Below are 24,018 nucleotides of genomic sequence, written 5' to 3'. Positions count from 1 at the left end.
TAAATTTTCAGAGAAATGGAATGCTCGAATTACTGATCTGCGTAAACAAGTTGAAGAGTTGTTTGAAAGAAAGTATGGTAAGTCTTAAACTCAATAATTCTTGTGACATTTTGTTCTCGAGCTTTTTATCATTGGACTGTTCATCTAACATGAGCAAGTCCCATTCTACCAGTGTGGTGCCTGCCTTTTTTAATCTGTCCCTGAGAAGGCCGTGGATGGTGGCTATCCAAATCTTAGAAATTTTGTTTCTAGATTAGAGCAAAGCTTTACAAGAGTTTCCTTTATTTAATTGTCAACTCATACTTCCTGTTAACTTTCAGCATATTTGAGAGTTTGTTTATATATATTTGTTGTAGACTTTGATGCAAAGCATTTTAAAACTCTGGTGTCCAAGCCGTCGTGTCATGTCACCTCTCAAAACTTTTCACTGAACAGTGCTGAATTCAGTGAGAGGAAGGTGTTCTCTTAATCTGTTGTATTGTCACACCTAAGAACATTGTATGTACTTTGTAACACCCAACTGCATTTACATGTCCATTATCATTTAGACAGACTGACTCTGTGTAGTTTAATAAAAGTATCAGCGTCTGTTCCTTCTATTTGATGTGTAACACTTCCCATCCTTTTGGCTTTTTGCACCTGTTGTATTATTTTGCTCTTGGATACATAGTGAAGTTGAAAGTGAACCAGTGAAGTTGCTCAGTCATGTCCAACTCTGCCATCCCATGGACTGTAGCCTACCAGGCTCCTTCATCCATGGAGTTTTCCAGACAAGAGGACTGGAGTGGGTTGCCGTTTCCTTCTTCAGGGGAGCTTTCCGACCCAGGGGTTGAGCCCAGGTCTCCTGCTTTGCAGGCAGACACTTTACCACCAGCAGGGAAGCCCTCTTGGATACATAAATCTTATAATTTCTACATTTCGGAGAAATGTTCTGCTTCAGTTATTTTACTAAAAAATCCTTTTTACAAAAGCATATTTAAAAAATATTGGGGGCAAACTGTCCAACGGAGAATTAAGCTCAGTTTGGGCTTCCCTGGTGGCTCAGAGGTTAAAGTGTCTGCCTGCAATGCTGGAAACCTGGGTTCGATCCCTGGGTCGGGAAGATCCCCTGGAGAAGGAAATGGCAAGCCACTCCAGTATTCTTGCCTGGAGAATCCCATGGACGGAGGAGCCTGGTGGGCTACAGTCCATGGGGTCGCAAGGAGTCGGACACGACTGAGCGACTTCACTTTGCAAGCAGTTATCACTTTCGGGCTGGATGACCACTTCCGTGGAGAAGATTGAGGAGGGCTTAAGGGTCTATAGAGCAGTGTTTCTCAAACAGGTTTAGGATTCATCCACGGCTTTTGTTCCGATTCGGTAGGTCTGGGATGGTTTCTTCCTTTCTTCATTTCTAACAAATCTTACAAGTTTCCGGGTGATGCTGGAAACTTACCCACCCTTCGAAGAGTGAGGCTATAGAAGAGATGTGTGGGCAGTGTTGTGGGAGGGTAGAAGTGGTGTAGCGGTGATGGCGAAAAGCAGGCCCAAAGATTCTCTGGAATTTGTTGGGTAGAGAAAGGGGAAGAGTAAAGGTGTAATGGTGAGCTCCTGGAAGACAAGACTGTGTTTTTTGTCTTTGTATTCATACCATCTAATTGTACCCTGCAGAACAAGAGCTCAGAAATATACAGTAAGACTAAAAGTGTTGAACTTGTTCAGAGAATGGCAGATAACCTGGTGTGGCTGTCCCATATGCACTTGGTGAAAGATGAGGTTAGAATGTACTTGATGTGAGGGTAGGAGCTCAGTGTTAATCTGTTCACCAGGGTATCTCTGGAGGCTGGTACAGTGCCGGCCCGTGACAGGGCTCTGCAAAACAATCTGGACAATCCTTGTCCAGTCCTTGGGTAGGAATGACTTAGTCATTGGGGAGAACAGAGGCTGAGCAGTCGAGAAAAATAAATAAATAAATAAATAAAATAAAAAATATTGCTTCTTCATTATATGCTGTTTGTACTAGCTGATATTAACTGGTATATTTTTCTGGATTCATTTGTGGTTAAAATTTCAAAGGAAGGTCTGCCTCTATCTATATTATTTCAAAATAATATATTGTTAATACATCCTTGCAGTTTGGGTTAAGTAAAGTACTGACATCTTTGGTGTTCTTTTCCTTTCGGTTCTTTTGTGCTATTTTTCTTTTGATGCCATGATAATAAATGGAATTTTAAAATAGTTATAAAAACTACAGAGTAATATCGGTGTATTCGATTATTAGGCTTTTCTGCCATCTGTGCTGAATCCTTGTCACTTCATAATTTTTTCCTTTCTCTTTTTACCCTTAAAGCTCAAGCTATAAAAGCCAAAGGTCCTGTGACGATCCCGTACCCTCTTTTCCAGTCCCACGTGGAAGATCTTTATGTAGAAGGACTTCCAGAAGGAATCCCCTTTAGAAGGCCATCAACTTATGGAATCCCTCGCCTTGAGAGGATATTACTTGCAAAGGAAAGGATTCGTTTTGTGATTAAGAAGTAAGACTCTTAAACTTTTTCTTTGACCTTGATTATTGCATCTTTTTATATTGTTGACAAATACTCACTAGCCACTGAAGTGAAGTGAAGTTGCTCAGTCGTGTCTGACTCTTTGCGACCCCGTGGGCTGTAGCCCGCCAAGCTCCTCTGTCCATGGGATTTTCCAGGCAAGAATACTGGAGTGGGTTGCCATTTCCTTCTCCAGCAGATCTTCCCTACCCAGGGATCGAACCCAGGTCTCCTGCATTGTAGGTAGACACTTTTACCGTCTGAGCCACCAGGGAAGTCTGCTAGCCACTAGGGGCTATATTTAAAGTAAGTTGTTGTTTTATTTTCTGCTTTTCAGTGTGTCTGTGTGAGTTTTGACAGAGTTGGCTTTTGGAATATGCACACCTGTCCAAACCTGACTGACGCACAACCAGTATTTTCTTTTCCAGTTTTTTGCTAAGTATACTGAAGAAAACACTGAAGTATGACTGTCTTACTTTTTAGGTCTGAATTTTAAAAAACGTATGTGGAAATAAAGTAGGTTGTAAAAATAAACAATAGAAGAATGAAAAGAAAGAAAATAGCTGAATGCTGTAAGTTCTTTAGTACTGATATAAGGGTTGTAGCAAGAAGGTTTTTTTTTTAAGTACGTGTATCATTTGGAAGTGTATCTGCTTCCATTTAAAAATGGCAACCGCATAACACATTTCCATATTTTCTACCAACTAAAATTTTATTAAGATTACAATAAAAGTTTTAAAAAGCTATCAGGACATTTATCAATATATTTAGCAAATGTAGATGTATGGAAACTTTCTCTTAGCTACATGAAGCAAGTATTAGATGCATTTGTAAATGGGAACAACTGGAGACTAATTGTTTTTGGAAATTATTAAATATAATTGCTGAACTAAATTTTCAATGAAAAGCCTAGAAGATTTGTTAGTATTATAAATTATAAAGATGATATTTACATGAGACATGAGAAAGACTAGTGAGTCCTTATCTAGTGACATCTGTTTGTTGTTGCATCGCTAAGTCATGTCCAACTTTTTGTGACCCCGTGGACTACAGCTTGCCGGGTTTCCCTGTCCACTATCGATCTGGAGTTTGCTCAAACGCATGTGACATCTGACTTAATGTGAAAAGAGAAGGAAAGTGTCAAAAACGCATAGCATTTATTTTCCAAGCCTAAAAAAACGTGTGGAGCAGGATAAATGAGAAGAAAACAAAGATATATGCCTAGTCACATTTCATAAAGTTTCAGTGCCCTAAGGATAAAGGCAGAAGGTTCTAGGTTCCAGAGAACAAAACCATGTCACAATAAGGAATGAAAATTACACTGACGTCATATCCTTGGTTTGAGCGGTAACAGATATAGCACTGTTAAGTCATTCTTTCCAAGTTCTATGTGAAAATGAGTTGAACCTTCAGTTCTGTAGCCAGACAAACATGTATGAAATCAGAGATTCCAGCATGAAAGAGGTTGGGTAGCAGTTGGGATGTCTCCAGCAGTAAATAACAGAAACCCTCCTTCCGGTTGGACTGATATTGTCAGTAAGCTTCTTATCTCACCTAGCTGGGAGATAGGAGGATTAGAACAGTGAGGCTCTGCTTCTGCTTCTCTCCAGATTCTTCCTCCTTATGCTGCTAGCTTCCTTAGACTAGTTCTGAGTTTGGATGCAGCAGTTCCAGGAATTGCAGCCAGACGCATCTACTGAGGAGAGGCGCTAGCTGCCTGTGAGAGCAGGAAAACCCGACTTCCCTTTGGTTCAGTTTGTGTCAAATTCCTCAGTCAGGCGCAGGCCTGGGGAATGAGAACACCATGATGGGTTTATTCTGTAGTCCTCACTTTTCAGTGGGGGTGGGGAGAGGTTCACTTATATACGTGACTTTGATTCTTAAGTTCTAATGTGGATATCTTTTTGAGTTATGTGCATATTATAACTGATTTAATTTTTTCCTGACTTTGGGCTATAAATAGTAAGGTCAGAAACAGCAGCAGGATAGTCATTTGCAGAAATGTTGATATTCTTTATTCTGGTTGGGAAAATGGAGACATTAACAAACACCTTGACCAAAGAGTACAACCAAGCAGACGTTCTTCTGCGTTGGTATTAAGTAAGGGAACAACAGAATTTAGTGAAGGATGAAAAAGACTCGAGACCCCTCAGTTAATAGGCGAGTCGTCCTCTACAGAGAAGCTTGTTATTAACAGATACTCTACTTTCAAACAAATGATAGTTTAAAGATTTTGGCCTCCATTTTCCATGATCAATCAAGTGCTGTCAAGTGTAACTCTGCTCACACGGGACCACGTGGTAGGCAGCCACGCAGACCAGCAGCATTGGCATCACCCGAGAGCTTTGCAGACACCGAATCTCAGATCCTACCTAGACCTTCTGGATCCAGCCTGTCTGTGCTGCGGGTCCCCGGTGATTCCAGTGCTTATTAAACTGGAGGCTCCTGGGCGTGGGGAACACGCTCTGAAGGCTGAATGATGACAACGGCAGTCCAGTGCCACGTGTCCAGTAGAGCCCAGCACTTTACCTGACTGTCCATGCCTTTTTTTTCCTTTTTTTAAACAGATGAGGGACTGTGGCAATGAGAGGGAGGAAGTAAATATTTCATAGTCTCTCATGAAACTGAATGGTAAACAAAAAGGGCTTATTGTAAAACCCTGACACTAGTCCTAGGCAGGAATCGTAAACAACCTTCCCCCCCGCCTCACACACACACACACACACACACACACGCACTGAGATATTAAGAAGCATATAGTTTTCAGAACTCTTATACTGTCATTTTCTTACAGTGCTTCTTTTTAATTTGTTAGAAGTTTCAATTTTTTTTAATAACTAAGGAAAATATGCTGATTAGTTTGTAGATTTTGCTTGTTGCTAATATTAAAGCATATAAAACTATATATTTGGTATTTAAATCTTTGTGCAAGTTCATCACAAGGTACTCATGCCTTGCACATTCTGTTCAAGTCCTTTTGATATCCTCATTTATTGGAAGCCATCTTCCACGTTTGGAAAATACTTAGTCACCCTTTCCCTAAATGTTAAATGTGATTAGTCTTGATACACATATACTATTTGTTTATTGAAAGGGGTGATTCTGTACTTCAGCAAGTGTTTTATTTCACAGCTCCTCCATTACCTTAATCCTGTATTAGTTTCCAGCATTTCTGAGATTACAGTTAATACATTGTCATGCTTCTCTGTGATCCCACTCTCCTGCCCCTGCTCTGTTACTTGAGGATATTACAATAAAATAGTGATACATAAGTCAGATTGTGCAAATTTGTTGGAGTGTTTATGTGTTTGGAAAATTTTTAAAGCATGTGTATTCTGAAATATATTTAGTTCAGTTAGTTTTGAAATTTATTTAGGATTTTTATAACTAGATTATAGATAAGTTAAAGTAAGTTATCCTGAATGTAAAGTGAAATTGAAGAATCTCATTTAACATTTTGTAGTTTGATTCTTTTGGTGTTCTGCTTTTGTAAAATACCTTTGATTTACCAAGTTAACAGTTTTTTTTGTGTGTGTTTGAGGACATATGTTCCATGAAGACCATTATGAAACAACTTGCAGTTACCAATTTGTCTTAATTATCTTAGGATTTAATTATGCTCAGGAGTCCAGGCTATGTTTTGAAAACTGGCTTTGAAGACTGAATTACTATATAAGTGCTAGCAGTTACTACTTTTGCTGAATATTGATGGGGTAAATATTTAGTAATTTTTCTCACCTTTCAGGCATGAACTTTTGAATTCAACACGTGAAGACTTACAGCTTGATAAACCAGCTTCAGGAGGTAGGTCTTCAGTCTTATGTCAAATTGTATGCTAAATCAGAACATGATATACAAGGAATATTGTTGTAGATTCTCGAGAATAATCTTTTCTTCTCAATAACTCATTATAAATAAATGTAAACATCACATTTATGGGTAGACTATAAAAGGACGATGTCTGTTCTCCATTGAGATGAAAAATTTATCTGGCGTAATGTGTTCAACGTTTATTATGCTAGTCTAGATAATCAGTTGAATGATCATCGATCCTGGTACCCACAACGTAAAGTCTTAGCACAGAAAGCCATGAGCATCATCACTTGTTGGTTAAATGTGTTTTGAAGGAAATATAGTCATGATTTGCTCTCTTAGTTGCTTTTGCTCTGTAGTGGAGGACTTTGGGTGGGGACATAAAATGAAAATTTTATCACTTACAGTTGGTATAATAAAAGGATTGCCAGCATTATCATAGCCCCAAATGTAACAAAACTGCCTGCTAGCTGTTCTTTAGTGAAATGGATTCTTTTTAGCTTTAAGGATGACATGTTATAGTACCATGTAATATTACTGTTAAATTATAAATTTTCATTTTGTCATTGTTTTGTGAGTTTTTACACTTTTCATTCAATGTCAGCACTGTTTTAATAAACACATTATGAAATCTTAGAAATAATTTTAGAACAGGAAAACAATACTGCCTACTTAATAATTTATTTCATGATATTTAGTAGTTTTATTAATGTCATCAAACTAAAGAATTTGTGTATGTTACTCTTACAGTCAAGGAAGAGTGGTATGCCAGAATCACTAAGTTACGAAAGATGGTAGATCAGCTTTTCTGTAAAAAATTTGGTAAGTCTAATTTCCTCCCTAGCTAAAGTATTAACAGAATAATTTTTCCAAATTTTGCTTTTTAAGAAAGTAGATACCATGGATGGCTCATCTCCAGCTCTCTTTTATTGTTTGCTTTTTGAACATATATTGTGAAAAGTTTTAAACCTGTGTGGAAGGGGAGAGAACATTGTGGTGAACCCCCATGTCCTCTGGACTAAATTACTGATACTACGGACAGGCTTTTCGGCACGGAGCGGTTTGCAAACAGGGCGTCCTTGTAGCAGTGTGCCGCAGTGGAGTGTGGAGGGCCGCCAGAGGCGCCCTGTCCTGGAGGGCGGGCAGTGTCTGCAGTGCTTGCTGTGCTTCCTATCCCCAAACAGTTACAGTCCTTAGCTTTGGTTTATCATTGTGACGGCTTTTGTTACTTTCTTACTTAAGCATTTTCAACTATTCTTGTGGAAAGTTTCAAATGTTACTGACACTGCATTTCTTTCCACCTCACTGGCTGTCCTCTTCATTCCCTCCTCAGCTCTTGCCTTAAGTTCAGTCTTAACATTTTGGACGCTACTCCACAGCTCAGTCCTGAGCCCTCTGGCTGTGCTTTCTCCGCAGTTAGTCTCACTCTGTCTACCTTAAAAATGGTGTATCGTCTGTATTGAATAGTGACTTTCACATTCAAGTTTCTAGCTCTGAAAACTCTTAACACTGGGCCTGTGTATTCACCCAGCTGGTTGGCAGCTCCTCCAACTCCATGTATCCCAAGTCGAGTCCTTGACTCCCCCTGCAGCCTGTCCCTTTCCCCATCCTCCCAGCGCCACCACCCTCCCCCGGGCGTCCAGGCCAACGGCCTGCAGTCACGCGTGATTTCCTCATTTCCACAAGGCCCCCTGCTGACTCGACAGGGACAACATAGTGCAGACCGGTGTCTTTCTGTGCCTCACTGCTGTCTCCCTGTAGTCCAAGCCGCACCCCAAAGCAGCGGCTTTCAGTCTCACTGAGAACTTACAGTGGAGCTTGTCACTGTGCTCTGTGGCTTCCCTGTGTGCTGTGAGTGAGTCCCGCAGCCCTGGTCCCGGCCGGCCCGCCTTCCTGCTCGCTCACTTGGGTGGCAGCTGTAAGGACCGCCTGCTTGTCCTTTACGTTTGTCAGGGCACGCCCTCCTTGGGCCGCTGCCCTGTCAGCACCCTTGTTTCTGGAATGCTCCTCCCGCAGACGTGTGGTGCCTGCCCTTTCTCTCGGTGTACGTGTCTTTGGAGAGGTCTTCGCAGGTGCTCATCTGACGTAAACCACGGAGCACACCCTGTGTCATCATGCTTTAATTTCTCTTAAAGGACTAATGGCTGCCTTTTTCCTTCCACTGTAATACAATTTGTACAACAGCCCACATCTCATGTGTCTTGGCTGTTTGTAGAACAGTGCTTGGTGCCTGAGCAGATGATCAACAAATACTGAGTGGACCAATGTCGTTAAAAACTACTGAGAAATTACTGAACCTTTTAGTCATACAGTGTACTTGGGGCCTCACTGAATTATAACACTGCAAAGATCAAAGGAAGCCCAGAAGTGCCACAGAGAATCACGAGGACACAGGGCTTTTCTCAGTTTTGTGAAAGAAACCATGAGAGTTTTACCACAAAAAGTTGAAGTCTCCTGGGTGCAGATTCTTGCTCCTCCCCTGGTTTCCGAGAGTGGTGTATGGCTCTGGCTTCTACAGACCCAGGAAACCAGCTTTTAGGTGCAGTTCAATTGGCAGCCACAAACTTAGTCCGTTTAATTGTTTGCTGTTTTCAGAATCCGTGTACTTCAGTTTTACTTACATGGTTTAGCTCCCTGAGACTCTTAATGCCTTGAGGAAAAGACAGGATTTAAGTTTTCCCCCCTCATTATCCTTGATTGCCCAGCATGAATACTTGGGTAGCTTAATGCTACTTGGGTAGCACACTCTGTGTGCTTCTGGTCAGAAATCAGCTAAGGAACAATGAAGAATCTACGCTTTAAAAATCACTATATTTCCAAGTCATTTAGTGAAAGATTGCGAACGTTATCATTAGAGATGCCACCATGGTATTGTCCTAATTCATAACTAGTTGGCATAGATAACGGGCATCTACAGGAACAGGCTTAAACTTTAGCCTCTAGGACGTTTAGTTCTAGAAATCGAACCTGGTCTGTAAGAAACAGCCAATCCTAGTAGATCATTGGTGCTTGCTAGTAAGCTGACTTTTCCTTCATGGAAGAAGAAAGCTGTGGCTGTGATAGTATAGTCACAGAAAGAAAAATTGGCCAGTAGGAAATACTTTGGCATCGTAGCAGAGCTAAGAAAATAGATAAGAGATTGTGTGAGATGGCAGGGGAGGAAGGAGGCTTCAAAGGGAGTGGATATATTTATACTTAAGGCTGAGTTGAGTTGCTGTAGGGCAGAAACCAATGCAGCATTGTAATTAATTATTACAATTAAAAATTTAAAAAATAAATAAGAGTTTATACATTATTACATTACAAACAACAAAATTCTGCTTCTGGCCTTTACTTAAACTTTAGAGAGAGAGAGACACCAGCAGAATTGTTGCTTTCTTCAAGGCTCCTGACAAGGAAAGAGGAAAACTTAAGATTGTTGATCATATCAAACCCAAGTCTTGAAAGTTATGCTGCAGATCAGCACCTGTGAACCCCTGTGTGTCTGGTGCTGAGAACTCAGCCCCACAGAAGATAGTGAGTGCTTCCCCCCATCCCCAAGGATTCGTTTATAGATTAGGGTGATACGCATAGCGAAGCAGCAAGTAAATATGTAGTATATTAGAAAGCATTAAGTGCTCAGGAAAAAATTAAGCAAAGTTAAGCAGAATGACTCTGGAGACAGGACAGGTTACTTAATACAGAGCAGACCTTGTTCATGATGAGATGAACGCTAGTGCACTTGACCTTCCCCCTTTCTGTAACTTGTGCTGTTTCTTAGCTCCAACAATTGGGTTCTTTTTTATTTTACAGGAAGTTTTGTTAGAATTAAGTTTGTGTCCTTTATTGTTACATTTAGCGGAGTAACTGTAATACATATTACTCCCAGGTGTGAGTGTGAAAGCCTTTACCGTGTTTTCAGAGGTAATATTTCTTTAAACAGCTCTGATCTAAATTACATTGTATTTGGTTTTTCAAATACACACTCCTTACTTATGTTGTCGGGATCCTATAATATAGTAGAACCGTTCAGATTTGGTACTGATGAAATGAAGGAAGGAATTAAGGCAGAAGGCGTTTGAATTTGAGAGAAAAGTCAAACTGAGAGTCAAAGAAATACAGATTCTTCAAGAAGGCACTCTTTTTTTCAACCGTCAGATTATAAAATAATTAAATGTAACACACAGAATACAAGGGACACCTACAAACGCCGATATTTTGTAAATTGATTCTTTTCTTGTTACACCTCTGTTTGGATGTGGTTTAAAGTTGAATTAGTAATTACATTTTTACATTTTAAAGTTTCAGTGCTGCACCTATTCAGAAACAGAATAGTAAGATGCATTCCTATATTCCTGTTTTTGTATTTAGTGATTGTTAAAGTCATTTTAAAGATGCTTGTTTAAAAATTGACATGTCCTTTATTATGGATTTTTTTTAATATAATTCCAACGAAAATTTAGTCTCCAGTCTTCTGAATTGCTTTTCTTTCATAAAGCTGAAGCCTTAGGGAGCACCGAAGCTAAGGCTGTACCTTACCAGAAATTTGAAGCACACCCTAATGACCTCTACGTGGAAGGACTGCCAGAAAACATTCCTTTTAGAAGTCCCTCGTGGTATGGGATCCCAAGGCTGGAAAAGATTATTCAAGTGGGCAATCGAATTAAATTTGTTATTAAAAGGTAGGATTATAATTGGCAGAAACATTTAATGTTGTCTTTAAGAAAAGTTAATTTCATAAAAATGGGCTTTCCCCCCTCCCAATTGGACTTTACTCCCCATATTTAAAACTGAGGTATTACATTTAGATTCAGTTTTCAAGCAGGTGTCTCTGTAGTACCAGGTACCAGATATACAAAATTGGATCCAACAGAAACTCAGTCCTTGGGAGGCTTACTGCATTGATCAATACAGAAAAGCGCCAGCTTTGGGAAAGAGGGCCAGGGTAGCATGCAGATGGTTCAGTTGTGCACAGAGGATGCAAGAAAGGGGGTTCAAATGAAGGACATAGCATAAGTAGGTCAGGGCAGGGAGGTGGCAGATGGCCTTGAATATTCAGATAACCACACAGTGTGTGTGGAAGGGAGTGGTGCCCTTGAGGGCATGATACACCGAGACGGCCCTCGGGAGGAAGCCTAGCTCTATGTCCTGTACAGTCAGTGAAGGGTTGAAGAGGTTTTAAAGCTGATTCCTCCTAAAACAATTTGAACTGGATCTTAAAAGGGTCAATCTGGCTTGAGTTTGGAAGATAGCAGAATGGGTAATTTGAGGGCAGAGTATGGGATCAGAAGGCCCATTTAATACAGAAGAATTGTCCTTGAGGTAGAATTTGCTTGCTAATTGGGGTTGTGCATTTTTGTGTCTATTTGTTGGGACAAGCTTCGGGGTGACAAAGCCGAATACATCTACCTGTATTTTACTCTAGTTCACCTGAAGGATGAAACCCGAGGTTGAACTGGGATGGGGCCAGACACAGCTGTTTTGCCACAAGTTAGCCTAAAATGCCTTTGAGGACGAATAGGTGGTCCCACCTGAATCTTTGTAAATTGCTATTTTCAAAATAATCTAGTCACCAAGATGATTTTTTATTCACTGCAGTTGAAGGTAGAATGAACCATATGGGAAGTAAAGGCGGTCTTAAATGCTCTCATCCTGATACCAATTGTATTTTTATAGACCAGAGCTTCTGACGCACAGCACTACTGAAGTTACTCAGCCCAGAACGAATACACCAGGTAAGAAAGTTGTGAGATCCTTTTTAAAAGCTGGTAAATCAGATAGTTTCTAAGCTTTCATTAAACTTTTAATGCCATAGAATTGCTCTTTTCTCCTTTCCACTCAAAAAAATGTTTCTTGGAAGATCAACACAGGCACTCCTTGTTTTATCAAGATGAACATACCAGTTTGGAACAAACTTGAGCTTTGAATTTAGACCCGTGGTGTTCAGTAGAAATACAGCGTGTCACAAATGCAAGCCATGTGTGTCATGTAAAGTTTGTACATGGTGTGTTAGTTTACCTTTTTCATTTCATTTATTTACACCCTTTGTTTGAGTCTCTGGTGTGTATTGTGTGCTTCCAGCACCTCCCAGTTCAGGTGGCCACATTTCAAGTGCACAGCTGCCCACACGTGGCTGACGGGCCAGACCACGAGATTTAGACCTTCATCTTTTCACGAGGCCCTTGGTTTTAAAATGACAGATACTGTGATAGCAGCAGCTGTGCTGACCCTGCCCAACAGAAAAGAGCTTTAAAAGTCTCGGTCTCAGTTAGCAGAATGGTTTTATTTTCTTTATCTGAGGTATATAACTGTGCTTTTCTTTCTTTCTGATGTTTTTATTTTCCATTCCATAATGTCAGATAAAATGACCATAACGTGTAGGTCTGCATATTAGGTTCTGTACCCTTAGGAACTTCTGTTGCTAAGAACCAATAATGGGTTCTTCTGAATTTTTGTTGTTAAATCTTTTTCCATTCCTTTTTTTTCTTTCTTTTGTCTTTGCAGTTAATCATTCTCCTAATGCTAAGGTGAACTGCTGTCCAAAGTGGGTTATTTGTCTGTACTAGAGTACTGATTCTTGAGTTTTAGGTACCTGGGTGCAGCTGGTGAAAGTCATCAGTATGCTCAACAGATGGTATAATCTTTTTGTGTTCATCACGGCATGAGACGTATTTGAAAAAAAACTATACTAGGGAAACAGACCATCCTGTGCCCAGAATTCTGCCAGGGAGAAGAGGTAATGCTTAATTTCTCAGGTTGAATGCAGCTTCATCAGTCCAGCAAGTTCTTCAGAATGCATTTGGCTTAGGCAAAGAAACAAGATATCGGTGGCAGATTGGAGACTGGATGTGACAGAGACTTTACTGAGCAACGTGATTCAAACAAAAACATTCCCAAAGGTAGAGCTGTGGTGTCATTAGTCTGAATGTGAAGGAAGTCTGCGTGTGAGTCTTCATTTCTCAAGACAGACCTCAGGTTCAAGCTTGTGATCATTGTGATGACTGATTTTATTAGGAGCATTTCTCATAGTGACTGTGAACTGAGGATGTTCAACTTGTATCATTGGAACAATCTGTAGGCACCATAGAAGTTACTCTGAGGATTAAGTGATAGTTTCAGCAGTACTTGATCTGCTGTTCTCTGGCATAGACAGTTACAGGCCTTGTATCTGAAGACACTCCATTCTCTCAGTCATTAACAGAACTTGGCCTTCGGCCATTCGTAGACCTTGGAAAGAATCAAAGCTTGTCCTTCTTCATTCCTACAAAATGGTATTTGGTCTGTCAGTGCCCTGGGTGTTAGTCTTGCCAGGCTAATTCAGGTCCTTGAGTAACTGACAGAAGTGTTGTGTTAGTCGTTGCCATCAGAGACGCCTGCCTGACTCGTAGGTGACAGCTGTATGCTGAAGGACACGTAAGGGCACTTGGTTCTCAGTCTGGGGAAAGAGAGAGGTCTCGTGTGCGAAAGCTGTGGCACTAGCCAGGTAATTGAGCTTTGCAGGGGAAGAAAGAGAAGGTAGTTGGTGCTTGGGTGGAATGGTGCAGAAATCTGTTTGTATTGGCATAGAAATACCAGAGCAGGAAGTGCAGGGTGAGGCAGAAGGGGAGCGCCAAGTTGGCAGATGCCCTTGACCCTAGAGAAGGGAGACTGCCGATTGGGTAGGAGTATTCCGATTTGCTTTGTACCAGACTGACTTTGTCTAGTTGAATGGCTGAGTTACCATATTAAACCCTTGAGATGCTAGGTTTTCTTTTAAAGAAAAGGTTTTAAAGTACTTTCTTGGTAAAAATAAAGGAAAAGAAGGAGTTTCTGAGGCTCCCAACCTTGAGCCTCAGAACGTTTCCTGCCACCTCACCCACAGACATGGCTGTGGGACGATTCATGCGCTCTCTGCCCTTTTCTCTAAATTACTCTCTCTCACCTTCCTTCCTCATCCAACACCTCCAAGCATCCTCCATGGTCCCCAAGATCACCTCTATCCTCTGCATCCTCACCTCCATCAAACAAGCTCCGATAATCTGTCCAAGTGATAACCCTACCTATCTTTTCTAATAGCTTATTTTTCTATATTTTTATGTTGTATTTAAAGGGATATGGTTGTCTTACAAATAAAGGGTAAGGAAATAAACCAGATTACAGATGTGAATAGTGCTCAGTGACACCTCTCTAATCACACTGTCATTCATTTCTTGCTGTGATGAGTGAAGTTTTCCTTTGTGTAAATCTGTAGGCATATGTGTGTTCAATAAAAAAGGAATGCCTATTTAGAAAAGCGAATACAATTGAAGCTCCTCTAGTTGAACCTGGTACTGGAGGCCTGGGTCCTTACACAGGTGGTCCTCCTACTCCTGAGAGGGTTCTTCGATGTACCTCCAAGGAGGAGTGTTTAAAAACTATTCATTCTAAATGCTTCTGAACAAGTTCTTCTTTATCTACATTGTGCACTTAAGTTGGAATTCTGTCTTCCTGAACTTCTTGACAAGTGCAGGAAATCACTCTTTTCCTTATGAACAGAAGTTTTTGCTCTTAAGCAAAGTTGTATGAAGAGTGTCCCTGGATATACAGCTGACACTGTTACAGTGTAATATGCTGATTGTATCTCAGGTTTTAAAAAATGGCATCACTGGAGAGAATAGCATCCAGTCTGATTGTGTCAGCACCCGTAAGGGACATGGTTAATCAGATTGATTTTTGCTTTCTAGTCAAAGAAGATTGGAATGTCAGAATTACCAAGCTACGGAAGCAAGTGGAAGAGATTTTTAATTTGAAATTTGGTAAGTAAAACATAGTCTTAGTTTTAAAATGTTAAGGAAAGGCAGTGTTCGGAATGAACATTTTAGCAGTTCAGGACCTAAAGAGGGAAGATCTCAGAAACTGGGTTTGACTTTCTTTCTGCTCTGACATGGCTGCTTCAACTGAGCAAGTTACCTTCTGTCCCCTGGACTCCCGATTTCTTGTGTATCAGAGCGGGAGAGTGTGGGAGGTCTCGGGAGGGACCTCAGTCCCACTGTCTGTACTTGTAACCTGGCTGACACCATGTGACACATGGGTTTGATCATCTGTTTCAACGTAGATTTGTTGACAATGGTTTCCTGGAATGCTGTCTTGAGGATTCTGACAAGGCTCAGCAAGTGTTTCAGTTGATTGGGTATGTCTCGTGGAGAAGGAAGGAAGGAGTAGACATTGCCGCCATGGTTTTAATATCTGATATTAGCGTTTGTGTCCTGGATCAGGAACCTTGAGTACCCTTGACTAGTCTGCTCAAGTGCATCTTCTTGCGCACCTCTTACCTTCGGCATGTGGGGTCCTAGTTCCTTGACCAGGGATCAGACCCAGGCCCTCAGCAGTGAAAGCGCACAGTCCCAGCCTCTGCACCACCAAGGATTCCCTCTTATCTTTTAAACAAGATGCTGGGTTCAAGGGCTAGGTACTTGCCATGGGCTGTAGTTCATTTCCTCCCAGAGCACAGAGACAATTTTGATTGTCCTGTGGGGATAGTTAATTGTCCTGTCCTTTGAAGTGTTAAGATGTTCCTTTTATTTTTTAGGCTTGTTCTTCAGTTTCCCCAGTGTACTAAGTAAGATACCTACAATGTTAAGTGGAAGTTGCTAGAGTGTTGGGGACTTTGGCCCAGTGTATTTGAGCATGCACAGATGTCAGCTACACTTCCTGTGCTGATCACTTGGAGAATATATGCAAATAGCAAGTCATTATGCCATACACTGGAAGCTAACATACTGTTATATGTTCATTGTATCACAGTTTAAAAATACACATAATAAAAGCATAAAAAGAGACTACTGTCAGACAGAAGTAAAAGATTGTCTATAAAGTTTTACCTTTCGTAAGTTCTGTTCTCTTACACTTTCAGCTCAAGCTCTTGGACTCACAGAAGCAGTAAAAGTACCATACCCGGTGTTTGAATCAAACCCCGAGTTCCTCTATGTAGAAGGCTTGCCAGAAGGAATTCCCTTTCGAAGCCCTACCTGGTTTGGAATTCCAAGACTGGAAAGGATTGTCCGTGGAAGTAATAAAATCAAGTTTGTTGTTAAAAAGTAAGTTCTCTTTGCCATTGCAATCCTTTCTGGAATTTAGGCAATTAAGTTGTATTTCTGTTGAAAATCTTCTTAACTTGGGGTTACGGCTAAGCCTTTGAGGTCCATGACAGAAGGTGTAGCATGAGCCTGGGGCCTCACCTTGTCCGTTGCTGCTATTCTTTAACCTGCACTTGATTTTTATTTTTCCCCTTGATTTTCTTCATCAGTACAAGGAGAGTTGTACTTGCCCCACAGCGGTGGTGCTGACATTTGCTGAGAGATGCTATGATGCTATAAGTATCTTATCCATACATACTTGAAGAAAGAAAGAAAGTGCTGATTTTTAATGTGCTCTGTTTATTCCTGGTTAAACTTACGGGCAACTGAATTTCAACAATTAAGTTTCTCGTTTATATGTCTCCAGAATTTCAGGAGCTGAAGAAACTAAACTCCTGTTAGTTTTCATTTTCATGAAAGTGAAAGTCGCTCAGTCGCTCCGACCTTTTGCCACCCCATGGACTGTACAGTCTGTGGAATTCTCCAGGCCAGAATACTGGAGTGGGTAGCCTTTCCCTTCTCCAGGGGATCTTCCCAACCCAGGAATCAAACTGGGGTCTCCTGCGTTGCAGGCAGATTCTTTACCAACTGAGCTATCATGAAGTCATTTACTCTTCCTAAAATCTTTTAGCAGCTAGTTATGGGAAGGAAAAGTGATTTTTTTTTTTTTTTTGGTCCACAATGATAGAGATTATTTTTGCCTAACGAGTTATTTTGTGGTCACTTTCGTTAAAAAAAAAATTGGTCATCACAAGTTTTACTAGCTATGAAGACCAGTATTATACTGGCCACTAACGTTTCTTGGTTTTCTCTCTAGACCTGAACTAGTTATTTCCTACTTGCCTCCTGGAATGGCTAGTAAAATAAACACTAAAGGTAAGAGATTATGTATACCTTTATTATACTTCGGTGTGGCAGAAATTTGCGGGGGGGGGGCAGGTGGCTTTTGATTTGTTTTTGAGCTTTTTAAGATCTTTTATTTAATGCCTGCCCCCCCCCCCAAAAGTAAACATTTCATTGGCAGTTTCATATTGCAGTCATCCTTCACTCATGTGTCCACAGCTTTGTTGAGACTCATATGGAGTATTATACCATCAGTTTGACTCTTCAGGTTTCTTTGAAAAGAGCCAAACTGAATTTCAGTACTCTGCTTTTATAGAGTATTCCTTATGGATTTTTTACAATATCCAAAAGAAATGGTATCTGCTCACTTTACAGCTTTGCAGTCCCCGAAAAGACCACGAAGCCCCGGGAGTAATTCGAAAGTTCCTGAAATTGAGGTCACTGTGGAAGGTGAGGTTGCTCTGTGGCCCGTTTCTGTCTACTCTCCAGTTCACTGATTATAGTTGTTGCTTCTTCACTCTAGTGTTGACATTTTTAGGAAAATGGGCCTTCACAAAACTTGTTTTAGGTGTGGAAGGCTAACCTGTGGTAAGTCTAGAGTTCTAAATGTTTTTAATCAACAGTTTCAAGTAGAAGATGAGATTTCTCCTCAGCCTCGCCACTACGTGTTACTTTCTGCTTCTAGATAATACCCTTCCTAATGAGTGTCCGTTCCTTTTTACTGCTGAGTAATGTTCCATTGTGTGGATGTGGACTGCATTTTGTTTATTTATTCATCACCTGATGGACATCTGGGTTGTACCACTTTTTGGCTGTTTATGAGTAATGCCACTCTGAGTATTCATGTAGAAGGGCAGTGGTGGGTTAATGAAAAGCTCTTTGACCTGCCTTCAGGGTGATGGGGAGAAGAGATCCAGCTTCTCCAGAAATACCTTGCTTTTATCACTGTGCCATTTAAGAAAGTTTTGGTTTTTATTCAGTGGCTTGAAGTAATTAAAGATTAGAATGTTGAGTCTTCATATTTTATTGAATTCTGAGGCCATAGTCAGGCTTTTAGTGGAAAACAACTCAGAACCCATAGCATTGTTTCTGTGTATTTCTTAGAATTCAAAGAAAAGATATGTAAAAAATAGCTAGAGAATCCAAAGGAGAGCTTCATAGTGTAGAGGATATGCTTGTATCTCAAGTTGTGTTTGTGTTCAGAGGCTGAAAGAAAAACCTAAAGGCAAACATAAGTGACCAGTGGCTTCAAAATGGTGTGATGAATCATGAAGTGAACTGAAAGTTCCTCATATCAGCCAGAAAGCTAGATGTGTTCTGGGGGAAAATGCCTCGTTGTAGGGACAGAAATAGAAAAACGGACAGAGGTCTGTAGAACTCACAGAAGTGGCCTTTTCCTTTGCAGACAGCTTATGTCCTCATTGGACTCAACTTTTCCAGCACAAGTTGGCCTTCAAGAGCAGGTTGTACAGAATTCACTAGCAGGTGATTGATTGTGTGTGCTGACTATTTTTTGTTTGTTTGTTTGTTTTTTATCCTTCTTTAGGCCCTAATAATAGCAATCCTCAAACCTCAGCCGTTCGAACCCCTACCCAGACGAATGGTTCTAATGTTCCCTTCAAGCCTCGAGGGAGAGAGTTTTCCTTTGGTAAATATATACTTCATTTTTCTTGATTTCATTACTTTAAATAAAAGGAATTAGTAAAATACTGTATTTTACTAGTTGCACTGCTTTTTAGTTTGGTGAATTAGTATATATTAACAGTTAGAGGTGAAGACTACAGAGCCAGATTGAGTTCAAATCTGGCACTAGTATTTATGATTCCATGACCTTGAGCAAGCTGCTTACCCTCTCTGTGCCGTTTCCTTGTCTGTAGACGGAGATAACATTATTTCCGGTTCCATAGGGTGATTTGTAAGATGATAAATACAGATCATCTAAAGGGTAGAGCTGTATCTGGCACAGAGTAGATACTATAATTGTTTGGGGAGGGTGTATTTTGTTCTTTGTTTATTTTGTTAATTTGTAGCTGACATATTAGTAATATAATAAGTTAAATTAGTTGCTCAGTTGTGTCCGACTATTTGCAACCCCATGGACGGTAGCCCACCAGGCTCCTCCATCCATGGACCTTCCCAGGTCTCCAACATTGCAGACAGACTCTTTATCGTCTGTCCAGGGAACCCCAGTTCCTTTATCGTTACCAGGGAATCCCAGTAATATTCTAAAACAGTTAAATAATGCATTAGGATTAGAATAGTTACCAAGACATGACTGTGTTGAAAACCTATGTATTTTTTATTTTCCGCTGAGTAAAGATGCACAATAAAAGAAGATGAAGAAGTTCCTAACCTTGGATGTATACTAGTAACTATTACTAAAATTTTTTTCTGCGTTTTTTTTTTTTTTCATGCAGAGGCCTGGAATGCCAAAATCACAGACCTAAAACAGAAAGTTGAAAATCTTTTCAATGAAAAATGTGGTAAGTTTATTTTGAAGTATTATTGTTATTAAAATATGAGGTAGCTTTTTTATAAAACAGAAAAATGTGATCAGTGTAAAAATGTTCAACATTTAAATATTATCATCAGATGTGTGTGGGCTTTGTAGGCATGAATTTGATCGTTTTTCCCACATTTCTTCAAGAAATTGACATTTTCCTAAAATTAAAATTCACGTGATTTTTTTTAAAGAATAGTTTGAGTAGCTGCAAAATGTAGTTTGAATGCTTTTTTTTTTAAGGTTTAATTTTTCAAAAAATTATGTATATGAGAAACGATAAGTGTGTTTTGCTTTTTTAGGTGAAGCTCTTGGCCTTAAACAAGCTGTGAAAGTGCCGTTCGCGTTATTTGAGTCTTTCCCAGAAGACTTTTATGTGGAAGGCTTACCTGAGGGTGTGCCATTCCGACGACCGTCTACTTTTGGCATTCCAAGGCTGGAGAAGATACTCAGAAACAAAGCCAAAATTAAGTTCATCATTAAAAAGTAAGGAAATAAGATGAAACGAGCTTGCCCCCTGAGTTGGTACAGTTTGACTCTGGGAGATGGTATGTGGATTCAGCTTTGGGGCCCTAGAGTCAGATAAGCTCTTTATACTTCTTCTGCTGCTGCTGCTAAGTCACTTCAGTCGTGTCCGACTCTGTGTGACCCCATAGACGGCAGCCCACCACGCTCCCCCGTCCCTGGGATTCTCCAGGCAAGAAACTGGAGTGGGTTGCCATTTCTTTCTCCAATGCACGGAAGTGAAAAGTGAAAGTGAAGTTGCTCAGTCGTGTCCGACTTAGCGACCCCATGGACTGCAGCCTACCAGGCTCCTCCATCCATGGGGATTTCCAGGCAAGAGTACTGGAGTGGGGTGCCATTGCCTTCTCCGCTTTATACTTCTATATATATTTAAAAATTTTTGGAAGTGGTCAAAAGAGGGAAGGAGGGCTGTGAGTTACCAGAGGGATAACAACTTGATTTTGCAAGTCTCCTTATAGTCATATTTTTACTGGTTGATACGGCTGGAATCTTAAGTGGAGGTTCAGTGTTCTAAAGCCTTTTTATTTCTCCAGTTTACAGAATAGTTTAAATCCCTCTTCTGTTTGCTTGGGATCTGTGAATTATGCCAGCACAGCTGAAGGAGATGAAAGTAACTGGAGTTAATAAAATATGTGTCAGTGTCCAGCAATTGTTCAAAATTAGTTGAAAGGAATTTTAGGGTTTATTTATTTATTAATGGCCACCCTCTGTACTTTGAGCCAGGTCTCTAGAGGCTAAGACCCTGCCTCTGCTTCCTCAGAGAGACAGACTGTTTAACTTTTACTTTTTGGCCTTGCCATGAGGCATGTGGGATCTTAGTTCCTCAACCATGGGTCAAACCTACATTCCTTTATTGGAAGCCTGTTATTGAAGTCTTAACCAGTACCTCCAGGGAAGACCCAAGAGAGACAGAGTCTTGGTGCTTGACTTTTCACAGCCTGTCTTTATATTTCCATGCTACCTGCATGCAGGACTCTTGTGTTTGCTTCTCAAGCCTAGCATTGCATCTTTCCAGGATATATTGAAACCATAGAAAGAAGCTATTTAAACTAAAGAGGGCTTGGTGGATGTTAAAATCACAATTATAGTTCGTCTTTTTGTGTGTGTTCCTTTAGATATCCATGTTATTTCTGCTCCTGCTAAGAATGTGTATGTATAGAAAGTTACTAGCTTTTTCAGTATCTTACTTGTTTAATTTTTAATGTTTTCCTATTGGAATACTAACACACATGCTTTTTCTCTTGTTTTTAGGCCAGAAATGTTTGAGACTGCAATTAAGGAGAGCACCTCCTCATCTAAGAGCCCTCCAAGTAAGCATTTTGCTACAGAAAACACTTTCTCAGACACTTACTTTGCAGCAGTAGTTTTAAAAATTATTGCGAGAGTAGCTGTTGAAATAAAACCTGGAAAGTGCATTCAAAGTTGGGGTTGTGTCTAGTTTACGATTTTTAAGTTTTTTAATAACTTAAGGATCTCTACATGTCTGATGCGCCACAAAACAGCATGAGGAAGACAAAAAATGAAAAACGTCTTTCAGGAAGCCCAGTGTCACAGAACAAGAAAACACGTCATGAGGAGCAAAGTTGCCTTAAAATATGGTCTTAAAGTCTGTATTGTAGCATTAGGGAAGATTTAATTACATTTTGTATATGTTTTAATCTGAGGTTTCCATTTTCAGGAAAAATCAATTCATCACCCAGTGTTAATACTACTGCATCAGGTGTTGAAGACCTTAACATCATTCAGGTGACAATTCCAGGTATGATCTCTCTGCCTTAATTATAGCTTGTTAGGGCTTCATGGAGATTGAATATACTGTACATTGTCTGTTGTTCCCCTAACCCCTGCAGAAATTATTAACCAAATACATCACCATGTCTGTTTATATCTATAAACAGTGCTTGGCAATTATTAGATTCAACATGAGCTAAAACCTGTATGCTACTCAGATGCCTAGTGTGTTTAAAAAATTTGTATGAAACGGCAAGCAAAACTCTTTATAACTGGAATGATGTTGCGTTTTCAGTTTAGTGCTATTATTAAATTGTTTGGTTAAATCATTTCAATCTTGATTGATTTTTTTAAAAAACATTCCCAAAACATAAAATTACATAAAGCACCTAAAAATGTATCTGGTATTAAAATGGCATTGTTACAGCTTTCTCTTAACCTTTTTAGACGATGATAATGAAAGACTATCAAAAGTTGAAAAAGCTCGACAGCTAAGAGAGCAAGTTAATGACCTCTTCAGTCGAAAATTTGGTAAGTTTTACGTTTGTGTATGGCTTTCCAGGTGTCTCAGCATCTGCCTGCCAATCAGGAAACGCAGGTTCCATCTCTGGGTTGGGAAAATCCCCTGGAGGTGGAAATGGCTGCCCACTTCAATATTCTTGTCTGGGAAATCCCATGAACAGAGGAGCGTGGTGACTCTTACAGTCCATAGGGTTGCAAAGAGTCAGACATGACTGAGCATGGATGCAGGCATTTGCATAGTACAGCTTGCAATAAGCCAGGAAAACTTTGACTCAGTTAGATCTTAAAACTGAATTATGCTCAAGTAGTTGTCATCGGTGCATCTGTAAACCCTCACTAAGGTGGACTCTCTGCTTTTATGCCATTTGTCTCACTATAGGTGAAGCCATTGGGATGGGTTTCCCCGTGAAGGTTCCTTACAGGAAAATCACAATTAACCCTGGCTGTGTGGTGGTTGATGGCATGCCCCCCGGAGTGTCATTCAAAGCCCCCAGCTATCTGGAAATCAGCTCCATGAGAAGGATCTTAGATTCTGCTGAGTTCATTAAATTCACAGTCATTAGGTACGTGAGAGTGACTTGCTTGGTCATAAGAATGAACCTGCAGATCACTGAGGCCAAGTCATCTTCCAAAATGTGATGCTCTGTAGTAAGTTTACTGTGCGATGACATGAACTAATACAGTCCTTTAGTTACTGTGAGATTCTTCCGTCCTTGTGCTGACTCTTCATTCTCTGGTTTTTAAGGCAAGGTGTTGTTAGCACACCGTGACCTGTGGGCCAGCTCCAGCCCGCCACGTTTTTATTTTTATGTGTTGTTAAAACCCAGTCACTCCTGCTTGTTTACACATTGTCTGTGGCTGCCTTCATATTGCAGTGATAAAATTAAGTAGCTGGGACAGAGACAGTGTGGTCTGGAAGTATTTATGTTTGGCCCTGTACAGGAAAATGTTGCCAGCCCCTGCCTGCGGCCTCTCGTCCCAGGCTTCAGGTCAGACAAGGATCCAGTGCTAAGCCGCTTCTGTCTCCTTGTCTGTGCAGTGAGATGGTAGTTGTTCCCTTTGAGAGTGTGAGCTGCTTACCCACAGAGTAGGCATGGTTGCCACATTGCACACTCACAGCACTTTGAGGATTCCAGTCATTGATGTGCTTGTCACAGTAAGTGCTACACACGTCCCCTTTGCCGTCACCCAGGTAGAAGTGCCCAGGGCCCTTCACGCTTCTCTTCCACCTCCCCAAACTTCAAGTTCCCACTGTCTGCTTAGGACCAACACTCAGAAATAGTTAATGTCTTATCCTCCCAAAGCTTCTTCTCATTTCACTAAAATTACTCTGATTTCCTATTATTTATTTGTGTGTGTGTGGAAAACAGTCGTGGTTGTTGGTTTTTTTTCAATGTATTCGTTTTTAGTTGAAGAATAGTTGCTTTACAGTATGGTGTTGGTTTCTGCCATACGTCAACGTGAATCTGCCATAGGTATACCTGTGTCC

General features: G+C 40.4%; 1 protein-coding gene across 6 annotated transcripts in view; it reads left to right on the top strand.

The window, feature by feature from the left end:
• GTF2I (general transcription factor IIi) overlaps positions 1-24,018 on the top strand; it is a 79,321-nt gene that overhangs the window by 49,691 nt on the left and 5,612 nt on the right. For all 6 annotated transcript variants that reach the window (XM_010854274.1, XM_010854276.1, XM_010854278.1 and 3 more), the window contains 17 exons: positions 12-77; positions 2,330-2,513; positions 6,268-6,326; positions 7,086-7,157; positions 10,813-10,996; positions 11,991-12,049; positions 15,017-15,088; positions 16,186-16,369; positions 17,226-17,284; positions 17,627-17,701; positions 18,798-18,899; positions 19,669-19,734; positions 20,054-20,237; positions 21,528-21,586; positions 21,955-22,035; positions 22,455-22,538; positions 22,909-23,092. In XM_010854274.1, the coding sequence (XP_010852576.1) occupies positions 12-77; positions 2,330-2,513; positions 6,268-6,326; positions 7,086-7,157; positions 10,813-10,996; positions 11,991-12,049; positions 15,017-15,088; positions 16,186-16,369; positions 17,226-17,284; positions 17,627-17,701; positions 18,798-18,899; positions 19,669-19,734; positions 20,054-20,237; positions 21,528-21,586; positions 21,955-22,035; positions 22,455-22,538; positions 22,909-23,092 (1,774 nt within the window). The remainder of the gene's footprint in view (positions 1-11; positions 78-2,329; positions 2,514-6,267; positions 6,327-7,085; positions 7,158-10,812; positions 10,997-11,990; positions 12,050-15,016; positions 15,089-16,185; positions 16,370-17,225; positions 17,285-17,626; positions 17,702-18,797; positions 18,900-19,668; positions 19,735-20,053; positions 20,238-21,527; positions 21,587-21,954; positions 22,036-22,454; positions 22,539-22,908; positions 23,093-24,018) is intronic.

The sequence above is a fragment of the Bison bison genome, unplaced genomic scaffold (assembly GCF_000754665.1).
Source record: "Bison bison bison isolate TAMUID 2011002044 unplaced genomic scaffold, Bison_UMD1.0 scf7180017864340, whole genome shotgun sequence".
Taxonomy (NCBI): Eukaryota; Metazoa; Chordata; class Mammalia; order Artiodactyla; family Bovidae; genus Bison; species Bison bison.
The sequence above is the reverse complement of the archived record's forward strand: the minus strand, read 5'-3'. Positions and strand labels throughout refer to the sequence as shown.